General features: G+C 37.9%; 1 protein-coding gene across 4 annotated transcripts in view; it reads left to right on the top strand.

Moving 5' to 3' along the window:
- VWA8 (von Willebrand factor A domain containing 8) overlaps positions 1–16953 on the top strand; it is a 336953-nt gene that overhangs the window by 154300 nt on the left and 165700 nt on the right. For all 4 annotated transcript variants that reach the window (XM_026493342.4, XM_044381840.3, XM_044381841.3 and 1 more), the window contains one exon: positions 14097–14173. In XM_026493342.4, coding sequence (XP_026349127.2) covers positions 14097–14173 — 77 coding nt within the window. The remainder of the gene's footprint in view (positions 1–14096; positions 14174–16953) is intronic.

Below are 16953 nucleotides of genomic sequence, written 5' to 3'. Positions count from 1 at the left end.
CTAAGGATGGGATGGAGTTTTGTGTTCTCTTTCCCTGCGCTTGCCTCAGAGTTCTGATCATCTAGGAGATTTCTTTTTCAGGAATGTGTGCTTTCGTAGCCATAGTAACTCTGGCCCTTCATCAATAGCTTTAAAAATGCCTTGCTTCATTTATCAGTGGCATTTCAGCACCTCTCAGTATTCTGTGCCCCTTCTCACCTGCATACAATTCTATCTTGTGAAACAAAATAACAGAAAAAGGAAAAAGACAGGCAAGTAAGGTAGAGCTGGTAGGTTGAGGACTGCTGACTCTCATGGGGTGATGTCACTGGTGTTTTCACTCAAATGCAAAATGACAAGTAAGAAAATGCCTATTTTAATCACATGATTTACTTTGTTTTATTTTTATTTTTTTTAAGGTTTTATTTATTTGAGAGAGAGAGAGAGAGAGCACGAGCAGGGGGAGGGGCAGAAGGAGTGGAGAAGCAGACTCCCCACTGAGCAGGGAGCTCACACAGGGCTCAAACCCAGGACCCTGGGATCAGGACCTGAGTAGCCGCTTAACTGACTGAGCCACCCAGGCACCCCCACATGATTTATTTTGAACCTAAGTAAACTATTTTTAGCAGTTGATCAGGCTCCTTTCTTTCTCTTTCTAAAACATTACGTGATGACTGCTCAAAAAAAAAAAAAAAGTCAGAAGTATAGCTTTGGGGATTCAATATGGGCAAAGAAGCCAGCAGTGGGTTGGTATAATTACACAATAAAGTGTGATGAATGCTCTTAATACAAACTGTCTATAGATACATACAGTCCACCTAGCCTTCTGTTTGCAAACTAGAAACTGGCCAGAGTCCATGAAAGAAACTTTTTCGTAGTTGAAGTTATACATTGAGAGATGTCTCGAAAGATGGCTCTGTTACCAGGAGCAGCTTTTACAGTGAGCAAATTCCAGAGTAAGTGGCGATCTTGAGGTATCTCAAGTTTTATCATCTTCTTAAGCCGAGTCCCACCTTTTCTTTCCATATAATACTATCTTTTCGAAGAAATCTGATATTAGACAAGATTTTATAACTGTTGGGAAGTTGAAAACATTTCCGTAAACATCACTTATCCTAACAATAGTAAGTAGCCCACATCTTATTTTGGTGGGGTAAAATTGATTTTTTTTAAATCCTTTCAGTTGTCTGTGTTGGATTTTATGGCACGGCGTGGCAACTTTCCAATAAGAGAAGCAGAATTGCTGCCTGTCAGCCAAAAGGGATAGGTGCCTGAAATGACACACGTCTGATGGTCCCTTAGTACATAATGCTGCGTGTTGTAGAACGGCTTTCATGTGCTGCTACGTGCATTGTTTTCCGTGACTTTAATTATAACTTCACATGTGCTTTTCGTGCAATTAAGAGTTCTCATGCTGGCTTTTTTTTTTTTTTTTTAAATCATGGCATGCGTTTCTATTTATTTTAGCTTTACAGAGAGGGAAAAAAAGAAATGCCTATTTATTTTTGAGTCAGTGATGTTTCTTCTGTCCCAGCTCTACTGAGAATCAGCCTCTTCTCTTCCCATATTTTCTTTTTTTTTTTTTGATTTATAGAGCTGTATTCTATTTGATACACAAAATATTGATTGTGAATGTGTGGGGTTATAGAATCAACATATAGATGCATAATTTTATGTTGTTTAAAAACTCCCTAAGAATAAACTTATGATTTTATGTAAGAATGCTTGAATTTTGAGAGACAGTTGCATTTTATCAGATATTTGAAGGAAGAACTATTCCGGCAGTGTAGTATTCTAAATGCTCAGGTATCCCCTTACATCAGAGTTATCTTTCTAAAATGCAGTATTTTATTTTAGGGGATAAAAATTTCATCTATATATATGTTAGATAAAATTGCAAAGCAAATCATCAAATTTTAATTTATATTAATGAGACATAATTAATGATTCACAATGACTTCTAAGTAATATAATCTAGTAATTTGCTAGATTTGTCTCCTTCCTTCCTCCCTTCCTTCCTTCCTTGTTTTTTTGTTTCTTTCTTTCTTCATTTTTGAGCCAGCCCTTTGTATCATTTTACCAATAATAGTGGTGTGGTGAAATTTTCATACTTAAGCTCTCCTTGGATTCCACAGTTCATATTGTTTGCGGTTATCAAAAGTCTATCGTGTTACAAATAAAAAGTCAGTTCTGGCTGATTTTCATCTAGGATGTCTTCTCTGCTCCTGACTTTCATGTGCTTCATGTTTTTACAGTGCTAATTCTGTAGGTATTCTTTTCAGTTCGATCATTAGAAAATAACTCTTAATTTTATTTTCCTGCTAAAAGTTATAAGTGGCTCCTCCTTGCCTATCAGAAAAAATCTCTTTCATAGACAGACACTCAAAACAAACTGTGACCTGGCTCCAAACTCCTTTTATAATTTTAGTTCTTCTAAATTCAAGTTTCTTACCCTCCCAGAGTAAGCCAGGCCCTTTTGTCTCCGCTCCCCCCCCCACCGCCATTTTTCATATTGTTTGCTTCATACGGTGCTTCCCCTCGTCTTTGCCAAGGAAAATCCTGCCAGTTTTCAAAAGCTCAGATGTTTCTTCTTCAGTGAAGCCTTTCTTAGTCTTCTCCAAATAGAAATAATCGTGGTGTGTCCTGAAATTTTGTAGTATTTTTTCACTCTTTTAAAGTTCTTGCGATATGTATTTGACTTCATCTACAATTGCATTCTAAGTTTCTCATGAGTAAGGGTTAAAAATGGTAATATTTGTATTTTTTATAATTTCCAATTTCCTTTTTTTAAAAAAATCTTCTCATTTAGTTCTACAACAGCCTTTTGAGGTAAATATTTTTACGTTCCACATTTTACCAAAAAAGCAGCCTTCTAAATCTCAAAAAGGTTAAAATATTTGCTCAAGATCACGTAGCTAGTTAATGGCAGAGTTAGGGCTCAGACCTCCCAAGCTCAAACTTATTTTTCACCATAGCACACTAATGCTTACACTAGTAACAGTAGTGACAGCAACAACCGTAATACTATGTAATTGCTAACTCTGGTTGAGTGCTTATAGTAGGCCAGGAACTATGATTCACATACAGAGTACAGGGCATTTTCTACTTTCTACAGAAAGTAGAGTTATATAATGAACCCCTTTGTACCGGTTACTTAGCTTCAAAAATTAACAGCATTTTATCCTGCTTGTTTATCTACTCCCCCAACACTTTTTTATGTTGTCTTTTCATACATTATTCTTTTACATAATGCGTTTTTGTCACAGATATCTCAGTATTTGTTTCTAATATACCCACGATTCCATATTACATGTAGCAAATTGATAATAATCCCTGAATATACTTTGTTAGCCTATTTTCAGTTTTCCTCAATTATCTCCAAAAGTGTCATTGTACAGTTGGTTTATTCCAATCAGCATTTAGACAAAGGCTGGTAATTGTATTTAGCTGAAGAAGGATATATATATATAGTCTCTTTGAAAAAAGAAAGATATACCCTCCTGTTCTCTTTATCCTGAGAGGTGCTAACAAGTGTTCATGCATATAAACATTTTATTCAGAATTATACCAATATTGATAAACTTCTGAAGAAATATTATATAGAGTATATTTTGTTAAGCCAGTTTAAGTCCCTGATTAATTTGTACAATGACACCAAACCATATCCATTTTTTTCCAGGCTAGAAATAACTGCTTTCTTTCCTGATCTTCATAGCCTTTGACTTTGAGATATTTATACATGATGAAAATCAGTAAACATATATTTAGTGCCAACTAAGCAGAACTCTCTGTGCATTGTTACTATATAATTCTATATAATTCTTTGTATCTCATTCCATCTGTTAATCATAGGCTTACGTGATCATGGACTTAGTTTTTCTTCTGGTAAAGTCATGTTTGTTGAATTATTTAATATTGAGAGACCGTGAATATTTTATTGCCAAAATTAAAGAATGTGAGAATTTTGCTAATTAATAATTTGAACTGAGCCCTGGCAGGTTGCTACCATGCAGCATTAGAAATATACCATGTCACCATGCCAGCATAATTGTCTAGTATCTGTAAAGGACTGAACACTTTGTCCTGAAATCTTCTTGCCTGTAGTACCCAGCTGGTAGTGGCAGCAGGGAATTTGATGACTAAGTGTTCTGTGCTTCTGGTAGCCCCAGCAGCCTGGGAGTCCCAGGCCCATGAAAAACTTGGGTTTATCAAATACGACATTCATCTTTATGTTATATTATATTGTGTTGTGTCCCTTCTCCAACCCCTTGCTTAGTGAAGTTGCTTGAATTGCAATCTGGAAATTCTTTACCATTCTGCCACCTTCTCTCTAACATTTAGTTTTTCGATCCAGTGTTTCTTAGTGAATTTTTTTCCTGCGCTTATTCTGAACGTGTATTTTGTTCTTGCACGTATATTGATTCTTTTTCCCCCACAGTATTTGTCATGGCTCCTTTGGTCATACCTAATGACCAAACTACCTAAGAGTATAACTTTGCCATTTATAGCAACACATTATTTCAAAGAGAAATTGCAGGGATGTGGCTTTTATTATTCCTGTTTGAAAGAGAGGTAATGACTTTGACAGGAAGCTTGTAAGTCAGTGTTTTGCGAGGCATGCAAACTCGTAGTGCAGTTGAAATGTATGTCTTTTCCACTGACTTCTGGGCACTCTTCCTTGGCTCTGTGACAGGGAAGACATTTGTGCAAATGTTTAGGATGGTTTACTATTCGCTTTTAATAAATTTTTTTTTGATTACCTAAGTAATGTATGTTCACTGAGATAATTTGGAAAATAAGAAATTTCCAGAGATTCATAGAGCAGTAATCTCACATTTTATTACGGGATTACAGAATATTGGAATAAAAATAGTGTTTAGAGATCAGTTCGTCTAGGCCCTCTATATTCAAATGAGCAAATCCAGGCTCAGTTGGTGGTAGAGACCTCCATCTGGGGACAGATGAAGCAGAGAGCATAATCCAAGTCTCTTAACTGCTAGTATATTAAGGTTTTCAGGCAGAAGCAAAGAATTAGAAAGTTCAACATTTGATGGGCATTTTAAGGTTAAAAAAAGCAGCTGTAATTTATTTCTCCTGATTTTACTGTAATATTAGTCTCTTTAGTTTGCTATTTTTACTGCCGTTGGAAGTTGTTAATGACAATCATATAGAAGCTTTTTAAAAAAGGAAATGAGGACACTATGCAGAAATCATCTATACATATTATACAGACTGATCTAACTCCACGAGTGTTACTGAAGAATTAGGGGGAACTGGAAGGAACGAGTTTCAGGGAAACACATGAGGGAAAGCAAACACTAGCAGTGGTAAACACTCGCTTAGAGTCCATTTTAAAAATTATTGCAGAAGGAAAGATCAAACTTGGCTTTCTCACCGTTCTCCCTCTTGAACCTTGGATTCTATACAGGGAGTTCCCGGACACATTTTAGGCTATTACAGTCTTGGAGTGACTGATGTTGACTCTGCGACATCAGGATCTAAACTCCCATGTACAGGAGTTCAGGCAACCTGCTGAAGTTCGTTCTCTTCTGCAGTATGGCGAGACAGAAAACAGCCCTATCTGTCCAATCAGATTGGATGTGCCTTCAAATCCCACTGTGTGCAGGGTTCTTACCTACTTAGAATTTAAGTTTGCTTCTCTCCAAAACAGGTACATTACCTCTGATTCACATGGGCTGGCGTGAGGCTTCAGGTGATGAAGCACTGAAGGGGTGTGTGTGCACACACAATAGAGGGCTCCATAAATGTTAGCTTCCTCCTCTTTGTTTGCACAAAGGGAGCACAAGCTTCCTGGAATAGCTTTCTACCTCCTTTAGCAGGAGCACGTCCCATAAGCTTCTGGAAAGTGAGACATTTCATCAGAACACTAAGGAGTGAGTGGAAGAAGAGGGCTGGATGGGAGAAGGATGGGCTGTTCTAGTCAGAACAAACAACAGAAGCAAAGATGTGGAAGCACGAAGGTTCTGGAGGCTGTTGGTTGGTTAAGAACATGTTTGAGTGAGGGAATGCCTGGGTGGCTCAGTCTGTTAAACGTCTGCCTTTGGGGGGGATTGAGCCCTGGGATTGAGCTTTTCATAAATTTTTTTTGATTACCTAAGTAATGTATGTTCGTTGAGAGAATTTGGAAAATAAGAAATTTCCGGAGATTCATAGAGCAGTAATCTCACATTTTATTACGGGAATACAGAATATTGGAATAAAAATAGTGTTTAGAGAGCAGTTCGTCTAGGCCCTCTATATTCAAATGATCAAATCCAGGCTCAGTGGGGAGTCGGCTTCTCCCTCTGCCTGCCACTCCCCCCCTTTTTAAAGATTTTATTTATTTGTCAGAGAGAGAAAGAGAGAGAGAACAAGTGTGCACAGATAGGGGGAGTGGCAGGCAGAGGGAGAAGCCGACTCTCCACTAAGCAAGGAGCCCGATGCGGGACTCGATGCCAGGACCTTGGGATCATGACCCGAGCCGAAGGCAGATGCTTAACCAACTGAGCCACCAGGTGTCCCGAGACAATTTGTATTTTTTCGGATCTCTCATTCTACAGCTTCCTTTTCTGCTTTTAAATTTTCACTTACTAAATATTATTCTCACTAAGAGTTAATGATGTAAAAACTACTTCATGCTAATTTCTATTAACGAATACACATTTTACATACAGAATAATGACAAAGATAAGTATTCACAGGAACAAAATGAAAATGGTAGCAGATTTGTTTTAGCAGTTGCACATTGGGTAATGTTTTGTTTTTTACATTTCCCAGTGAGGAAAATGAGTATGTGTAATTTTTATGATGGAAGAATAGGATGCTATTTATGTATTTATTCAATTAAAGTGATCCTGAGGATTTTCTGTTCTAGGTGAAAACTACGATTGGAAAGAACAAATCACTATAATTGTTCCTTTCTGCTCAGGATATTTACAGAAATTCCTTCTGAGATTATGTTTTAGCATTTCCTCGAAGGAACTATCAGAGCTTTCAAAATGAAGTCAGAAATGACCTGATGAGATCTCTGTTTTAGAAAAATAACTAAACAACTTGTGGGCTGGCCTTTTGTGAGTCTGGAGGAGGGACACCAAGTAGGATCTTTTCTAAGAGTTGAAGCAAGACGATGGGCTTCCCTTGAGTAGTGACAGTGCATTGGAGAGGAAGGAGCAGATATGGGAAGCAGGCACTTCAAAGTAAACAAATCCAAAATTAAACTGCCTTTTTTAAAACTAGACTTCCCTCCCCACCCAGCAAATGCACTTCTCCTCCCCTGTTTCATTTATCAGTAAATGGCACCGCCTTCCCTCCCATTGCCGAAGATAGAAACTTTGACTTCTCCATCGTCTCATCCCCACATCCAGTCCATCACCAAATCCCGTTAGTTCTCTTCGCTAATTATCTCTTAAATCCCTCCATTTTTTCTGCTTCTTAGTTGAAGCCACCATCATCTCCTGTTGGTGGAAGGAGTTTCCAAACTGCTTTCCTGTGCTTTCATTCTTTCTCTCTGTTATACCAGAGTGATTTTCCAAAAATCAACATCTGATCCTCTGACTCTTCTACCGCAGTGGCTTCTCAGTTGCTTTTAGGAAAACAGTCCAAAACTCTTTTAAGTGGCTTCCAAGGCTTTGCCAGGGCTAGACCGCGCCTGCCATTCTTGTTTTGTTTCTTACCACTCCCTTCCCTTGTTCCTGCTCTAGCCTTAGACCTCTCTCAGACCTGTCCAGCACTCCAGCTCACGATTACCCTCAAGTCTTTACACATACTCTTCTCTTTATCTGGAATATTCCTCTTCCTCCTCTTCCCCTTTACCTCCTTAAAGTCCTTGATATCTTCCAGTAAACATCACTCTGTGTGGTGGGCCTTCCTGAGCCCTTTGCTAAAATCTGCAGGCAACTTGGATATTCCATATCATAATACTGTTACAGGTGTATCTATTATATTTGTTCACTTGTCTGTGTTTCCTGCTAGATTGTAAGCTGTGAGTGTGGCCATGGGCTGTGGCTGTTCTAGATACCTTCAGATCTTGCTCAGCTAGTACAGTACCTATCACATTATGTGTTAAAATAATTGATGAATTAGAAAAGGGAGGGAGGAAAGAAAGGAGAGAAAGGAATGAGAAGAAAGAATAAAAACATTTTGCAGGTAGAGACCACACAGGTTCTGGTGACATTTTGAAGAAGATCATGGGAAAAAAACAGAGTAGTCAGAAACATTCCAAGATTCATTCATTGAGCAGCTGGGTATATGACAGTACTCTTATACTGGGATTAAGAAGAAAGAAGGAGTAGGTTTTGGTGGCAGTATAATGAGTCCAGTATGAACATCTGGTGCAGAAGTTTATCGACAGTTAGGGGTAGGGGATCTCTTTCTTAGGAAAGAAACGTAAGCCATGTGTGATGACTCCAGTTATGGGAGTGAATGAGATTGCCCAGAGAGATTATATGGAGCAAGAAGACAGCTGAGGTTGACGTTCTGAAGACCCTAATATAAAGAAAACGGCAAAAGAGCTCCCTAGTGGCAGCTGGGGACTTCACGTCACATCCTACATTTATGGGACTTGTAAGCCCCTAAAACAGTATGTTTACTCAGGAGCAGTCTGAAGAAGCTTGGCTGATTTAGTAACTTTGGAAGTGGGAAGGGAGGAGGAACTCCAGATAGTAGCTTTTCATGATTTGTTTCTTTTTAGGAAATCCTCTATATTTCATACATTACAATGCATTTATGATACTTGCTTTTTTCTAGATTCACTGACATTAACAGACTTGATACATTAAGAAACACATTTTACTCATGTGAATGAGTATAAAATTTTATGTTTGTTGTAGCGTGCCATTTAAAGCTTACGGAGCTTTGTAGTATACATGCAAATGTGAAAATATTTTCCTTCTCTTTGTTTCCATGTTAGGCTTATAACTATTTTGGGAGAAATCCAGTTAGATATCAGAAAGATTGCTAGAGGATGAAATGATCCATTGTTCTTACTTTCATGCGTTTGTCAGTTTGACAGCTCCGATAACTGAATCTTTCGTAGGTGAAATATATAAATTGGATCATTTGCAAAACTTGTCTGGTTTTTACAAGTCTATAACTCATCAGTTTCCAGTATTTGTTATCTTTTTTAACATGGTCACAGTATATATCTTACTGGGATTTACACCCTTTTCCAGTACTTTCCGAATTCTCTGTGTTCATTCATTCATTGGACACATTTATTGAGTGCATTTTTGTGTCAGACTGTGCCGGGCTCTGGGGATACAGCAGTAAAGAGGCCTGGATGCTGCCCCTGTGGCACTCTCAGTTCACAGAACAATGGATAAGAGAGACTTTAAATAAGTTGTCACACATATAAATCTATTTATGCTTAAGAAGGGAAAATACCGGTTAGTATGGGAGATGAGGAAGGACCTGACTTACATCAGGAGGTAGTAAAGGCCATTGGGAGGAACAGGATTGAGATAATGAATGAGAATGGCTAGGATGGTGAGAGAGAGAAAAGCTCCCCAAGGAGAAGGATGTGCTTGTGCAGAGCCCCTGAGGTAGGAAGAGCTTGGAATCTTTTAAGAACTGAAGGAAGTTGAGTGTGACTAGAACAGTGTTTGGGAGGAAAAGATTGACACAGGAGGGCTGAAGGGAAGGGTAGAGCAGGTAGGACCTTGCAGGCCACAGGAAAGATTTTCCGATTTATTCTAAATGCAGTGAGAAGCTATCAAATGGGGTTGAGCAGAATGACATGATCTAATTTATCTGTTAAGAAGATTACTCTGGCTGCAGTGTGGAAAATACATTCAGAATAGCATGAATGAACGTAGGGAGCTCAGTTGTGAGACTACTGCAGATGCGTGTTCTCGCCGCACAGAGTACGGTCTGTGGACCAGCAGCGTTGGTGCCAACCTGGAAACGTCTTAGAAATAGATAGTCTGAGACCCCACCCCAGACCTCCCGAATCAGTCTGCATTTTAACAAGATCTCAAAGCTGACTCATTTGTTAATCAAAGCTTGAGAACCACTGTTCTAGACAAGATAGGACATTCCTTTGGTTTAAAATGATGCCAGAGAAATTTGGCAGACTTAAGATATATTTTGGAGGTAGACATGAAAGGAATTAGTTATGAATTGAGAGGTGGAGTGAGAAGTACTGAGGATGACAGGGGTTTCTTCCAGAGATGGAGACATCATTAATTCATTTGACCAATAGCTGAGTGCCTACTTTGTGCCAGCAATACAGTAGTGAACAAAACAAGCTTCTCGACAAGCTAATGTTTCCAGTCTGGGAGAACAATAATACACAAGTAAATACATTGATAGAATGTTAAGTGATAATAAGTGCTTTGGAGAAAGATAGAGTTAACTCTTGATTTTGCTCCGGAAAAAGAGTCTTCCTCCCCTAGTCTTTCCCATCTTTTTGCTCAAGGAACTATCTGGAAGTAATCTTTGATCTTTCTTTTCCTTTACCCTCCCATGTCCAGTCCATCATCCAGTTTTGTCATCTTTACTTGCAAAACAGCTGGAATCCCTCCTTCTCAGACATTTGTACCTCCCTAATCTAAGCCATCACCGTCTCTCGCCTGGACTCTTTGTAGTAGCATTCCAACTGGTTTCCCAGTTTCCATCCTTATTCCCTCCCTTATAATTCACTCTCCGTACCTAACCAAAGTGATTTTTTAATGACCTGTATTAGTTCATATCATTTCTCTGCTAAAAAATCTTCTAGTGGTTCCCCATCTCATAGAACAAAATCCCATTTCTTCATCTTGGCTTGTAAAACTTAGTTTATTAGGCCCTACTTACTTTCTTTTTCATTTATTTATTTATTTTAGAGAGAGAAAAACAGAGAGCAGGGGGAGGAGCAGAGGGAGAGAGAATCTCCAGCGGACTTCCCACTGAGTGCAAAGCCTGACACAGGGCAGGATCTCATGACCCTGAGATCATGACCTGAGCTGCAATTAAGAGTAGGATGCTTAACCGACTAAGTCACGCAGGCGCCCTGCAGCCCTACTTACTTTTATTTCTTTATCTTGGATATTCTTTTCTCACCACCACACTTGAACACACTGGCTGTTCCTCAGATATCCTGAGCTTATTCCCACTTTAGGGGATCAGCTGCAGTGACACTTCTCCTGGAATGTGCCTTTTATAATCATCATAGCACTGGCTCCTTGTCCTTTAGATCTTAGCTTAAAGTAACCTGAGGAAAGGTCTTCACTTCTAAATCCATATTAGTACCAACCCAGTCGGTATTGCTTCACCCTATCCTAATTCTGTGTAGAGAATCTCACTATTTGATAATTTTCTTATTTATTTGTCTAATTATATCTTGCTTCCTTTCTACCTACTTTTCTAATCTACTTTCCAGTCTATCTGCCTCCACACTCCTGCAATGGAAGCTGCATAAAGCAGAAACCTTCTCTGTCTTGTTTGCTGCTCTCTCTCCTGGCATGTGCCAGCACTCAATAAATGCTTGTTTCTATGTTGGATGAATAAACAGTCAGTCTCCTGCGTACCGGTCTTTCCTTTTGTCAGTCAGTATATTTTGCATATTATTGTCATATTGACCTTCTTTAAACATTGATTTCATTGTGTTTCTCTCTGATTCGAGATGTACAATGGATCTTAATTACTTGCTACTGTCTATGTGTGCTTCATACCTCTGTCTTATTTATTAAGTAGTTGGTAATCAGTCCAGTCCCCTTAGTCTCTCTTCCATCTATCATCTTATGACATATTTAGTGGACCAAAGAGAAGAGAAAGATTCTAAGGCTGTTAGAACCTATATTATAGGGACGCCTGGGTGGCTCAGTCAGTTAAGCATCTGCCTTGGGCTCAGGTCATGATGCCACGGTCCTGGGATCGAACCCTGTGTCTGGCTCCTTGGTCAGCAGGGAGCCTGCTTGTCCCTCTCCCTCTGCCTACTGCTCCCTCCGCTTGTGCTCTCTATCTCTCTCTGTCAAATAAATAAATAAATCTTGAAAAAAAAAAAGACTTTTAAAAAAAGAACCTATATCATAGGGGGCTCCTGGCTGGCTCAGTTGGTAGAGCATATGACTCTTGAACTCAAGGTTGTGAGTTCAATTGGGTGTGGAACCTACTTAAAAAAAAAAAGGAAAGGAAAGGAAAGAAAAAAGAAGGAGAGAGAGAGAGAGAGAGAGAAAGAAAGAAAGAAAGAAAGAAAGAAAGAAAGAAAGAAGAAAGAGAGAAAGAGAAAGAAAGAAAGAAAGAAAGAAAGAAAGAAAGAAAGAAAGAAAGAACCTATATCATATAAGTTAACAGTTATTTATCTACACTGGTAAGTCAAGCAGAGAAAGACAACTATCATATGATTTCTCTCATCTATGGAACATAAGAACTAGGATGATCAGTAGGGGAAGAAAGGGGGGGTAATCAGAAGGGGGAATGAAACATGAGAGACTATGGACTATGAGAAACAAACTGAGGGCTTCGGAGGGGAGGGGGGTGGGGGAATGGGATAGGCCGGTGATGGGTAGTAAGGAGGGCACGTATTGCATGGTGCACTGGGTGTTATACGCAACTAATGAATCATCGAGCCTTACATCGGAAACCGGGGATGTACTGTATGGTGACCAACATAATATAATAAAAAATCATTATCTACACTGGTGACTTGTCTTCTGTGCTCCGCCCATATGTTTGTGTCTTGCCTCCTTTTGAGAATTGTGAAGGACAAGTTCTCATAATTTCTTTGAGAATTTGTTTATCTTAGAGGAACTGTCACAGTTCTAAGACTATGATGATGCTCAATAAATACTCATTGGATTGATTTGAATTTTTATCGCTTGTGCTTGTAGAGTGCCTTTCTTTACAAGATATATGAGTGTGTAGCAGAAATAGCGATGATAATGCCTGCTTCCTTCTGTTGGGCTTCTTCTGCTCTTAATGCTCAGCACCATGCATTTCCCTGATCTGCCTAATTATTTCTTTAGGATGCATTCCTAGAAGTGGGGAAAGAGAAAATTCAAGGCCCAGTTTACCTAAATCAATTTCAGACTGAAAGGAATGTGATCATAATGTTGGGATTAAAAGCATGAGCATCAGAATCAGACAGACCTGGATTTGAATCCTGGTTCCCCTGTGATTAGCTGTGTGACCATGAACATGTTGCTTAGCTTTTCAGAGTCTTGGTGTCTTGATTTGTGAGGTTGGAGTAATCATATTACCTACCTCATAGAACTGTTATGATGATTAAATGAAATAACATATGCAAATACTTAGGGTAGAGTCTGACAGGGTATAAGAAATCAGTAAGTTATTTATTGCTAGAACATATGATGTATGGAATTTAGCTTTTTAACCACTTCTATTCTTCCCACACAACCCACTTGTTAAAAGAGTCACGTCCCATTAATAGAGTATTCTACCTCTAAGTGAAAACTTTAAAATGTGGAACTGGCATCGGAGTGGTTTCCATTTTTAACAGTCTGTCTTCCACAAAAGGACAGTAACTCTCAGCATCAATAAGTGGTAAGGAAATGAGGACATTCCTAGTAAGAGCAGATATAGTTGAGACTTACTAATAAACCCTGGTTATAATTTAGGTTTCCACGGTTTTGAAGGACTGAAAAGTGGGCTAGAAGGAAAAGAAATGAGGGTTTGATTAAAACAAAATTATAGTATTATATTTATCTGCCTATAACTGAAAACCATACTTCCAAAGAACTGATAAGAAAAATCATTGTTTTTATACCTACTTTATTGCCTTTGATGCCATTCTTCAAATCTGAAATGGCTAATATTGTGTTGTAATGTCTAAAATTCAGTGTAAAATTATGAAGCAGAAAAAAAACAAGCTGTAGAAGGCTAAAAATAATTCCTTTTAAATAAGAAGAGCATGTTTAGTGTATCTGATGTAATGAAGCTAGTGTATTTAGAACTAAATTTTTTTTAAAAAATCTTTATGTCAGAGAAGCTGTATTTATTTGCTATATGTAAACAGGTATGTGTGTATGTATGTGTATATATATATGTATATGTGTAGATTTTCATTAATAATGAGCTGAAATAGTACAAACTTTGAGAAATGAGGGTTTGGCAAAAGATTCTTCTGGTTTGTTTTACCTCCATAAAAGTCTCTTTTTACTTAATTTTCCCTGTAATTACAGGGTGTAGGAAAAAACAAGATTGTTGACAGATTCCTTCACCTGCTCAACAGACCCCGAGAATACATCCAGCTGCACAGGTAAGAGTATAAGACCAACAACCTCTTGAGATCTGGTTTAATCATTTATTTTTCTCCCAGCACAGTTTCAGAATACTTTCTCAAAAGCCCATTTTATAAACCAGTTTCATTTCTGTTCCTCCTGTCCTTATCTCTGTTTTCCTTAAAAGGCAGTAAAACATTGCAAAATGTATTTTTTTAGTGACTAATGCTTTATAAACATGAATTAATAGATATTTTGTGGACAGAGAGTGATGAACATTGCATTCTAGGAGCAGATTTCATCAACATAAAGGGTCTTAAATTAGAATAAAAATATGAAGAGACTAAGCTCATTCACTAACAGGAAGCTAAAATATCTCACAAGGAGAAACAATAAACTATATGATCTCAGGTATGAGGTAAGGAACCAAAAATGTAGAAGAAGTAAGTTATTAGTCTCCTTGCCTTCCTTTTAAACACTTTGTGGATTATTTAGTTTTGTGTGGTCAGAATGCTGATTCAGGGACAACTTTTAATCAGATAGATATTCTTGGCATGAATTGTTTTTAGCGTTCTCAGTCAACCTGTTCTAAATCTTTCTAAAATAAAAATAAGTAGCAGATCCACCAAAATAGAGAGAGGGAGATGGAGAGGGAGAAAGAGAAAGAAATAGAGAAATCAAGGAATATACCAAGTAACAGGCAACTTAAAGCTAGATTGAATTATTATTTTAATTCCAGGAGATAAAAAATATTGTGTAGTGCAAAAAAACATTAGGTTGATTTGCAAGAATTAATTTCTCATTTGGGTCCTTTCATTAAATAATGATAAGTTCTTAAGAGAAAAAGATACGGGGAAAGAAGGCAGAATTAATGAGTCATGGGAAAAAGAGAAGAGAACCAATATGAAGCTGAGAGATCGTCAAAAGCTCCCTCTTGGGATTTATACCTCTGGCTGTTACAGAGTAAGTGGTACCTGATAAGTCCTACCATAGTAAAGAATTATAAAACAGGGGGCGCCTGGGTGGCACAGCGGTTAAGCGTCTGCCTTCGGCTCAGGGCGTGATCCCGGCATTGTGGGGTCGAGCCCCACATCAGGCTCCTCTGCTATGAGCCTGCTTCTTCCTCTCCCACTCCCCCTGCTTGTGTTCCCTCTCTCGCTGGCTGTCTCTATCTCTGTCAAATAAATAAATAAAATCTTTAAAAAAAAAAAAAGAATTATAAAACAGTACAAGACTCACAAACACTAGGAAACTTACAACTACCAAGGATCTGTGAGCTGAACAGCCACCAGATCTCCCAGGTGGTTAGGAGCCTTCATTAAACACTCCTGGTATTCAGAAGATATCATGTAAAGTCTGTGCATTAGAAGTAAAACCAATCTACCCCTAGAATGAAACCTACTCTATGCCCATCCTTAATAAGTTACAACATAAGCCTTGAGAACACAAGGATGCTTCTATTTAGTAGTATTTTAAAAGTTTTTCTCATACAGAATGACTTTAAAAACTAAGAGGATAGATATTAAGGGAGAAATGTCTTTAAAAGATCACTCTTATTCAAAAGTACACTAACTTCTTAGCCAAACAAACTTAACATGAAAGGAAGGAAGACTTTAAAATCCATTCAACAACACATAGCATTCAAAATGTCAAGCATTCAATAGAAAATTACTAGACATACAAAGAAGCAGGAAAATTGGTCAATAGAAATAAACCCAAAAATGACAGATGGTGGAATTAGCAGACAGGGACTATAAAACAGTTGCCATAAATATTTTCAGGCATTTAAAGGGGGAAAATGAGCATAATGAGGGAATAATTAGGAATTCTCAATATAGGAATGGCAACTCTAAAAAAACAGTTTTACATATGAGCAATTGGAGTCTCAAAAGAAAGGAGAAAGAATGGGGCAGAACAATGTTTGAGGATATAATGGTGGAAAAATTCCCAAATTTGATTGAAAGCATAAAATCACCAATCCAGGAAACTCAGTGAATCTCAAGCAGGATAAACAGGAAACCAAAATGAAGTACGTTATACTCAAATTATTATAAATTAAAAGACAAAATCTTTAAAACTGCCAAAGGAAAAAAGACATATTACATACAGGGGAAAATGATAAAAATGACTGCTCACTTTTCATATGAAATAAATACAGGGGCGCCTGGGTGGCGCAGCAGTTAAGTGTCTGCCTTCGGCTCAGGGCGTGATCCCGGCGTTATGGGATCGAGCCCCACATCAGGCTCCTCCGCTATGAGCCTGCTTCTTCCTCTCCCACTCCCCCTGCTTGTGTTCCCTCTCTCGCTGGCTGTCTCTATCTCTGTCAAATAAATAAATAAAATCTTTAAAAAAAAAAAAGAAAAAAGAAAGAAATACAGACCACAATTCAGTGAAATGATTGTTTTCAAAGTGCCAAAAGGAGAAAAAAAGTGTGTAGAATAATGTATTTGGCAAAAAATTCTTTAAAAATAAAAACATTTTCAGAAAAACAAAAGCTGAGAATATTTTTTCACCAACAGACCTGCATTATATAAATAATTCATTTTCCATGAACATGGATACAAAAATCCATAACAAGTATTAACAAATCAAATTCAAGAATATATAAAAAGGATAATACATCATAACTAAGTGGGTTTTATCCCAGGATTATAAGGTTGACTTAACATTGGAAATCAAATAATGTAATTCATTTAATTTATAGCATAAGGGAAAAAAACCATATGATCATCTCAATCATTGCCAAAAAAGCATTTGGGAAGATTTAATACCCATTCATAATAAAACATTGCAGCAAATTAAAATAGTAGGAAACTTC

Source organism: Ursus arctos, unplaced genomic scaffold (genome assembly GCF_023065955.2).
Source record: "Ursus arctos isolate Adak ecotype North America unplaced genomic scaffold, UrsArc2.0 scaffold_10, whole genome shotgun sequence".
Classification (NCBI taxonomy): domain Eukaryota; kingdom Metazoa; phylum Chordata; class Mammalia; order Carnivora; family Ursidae; genus Ursus; species Ursus arctos.
This window is presented reverse-complemented; position numbering and strand designations above follow the sequence as displayed.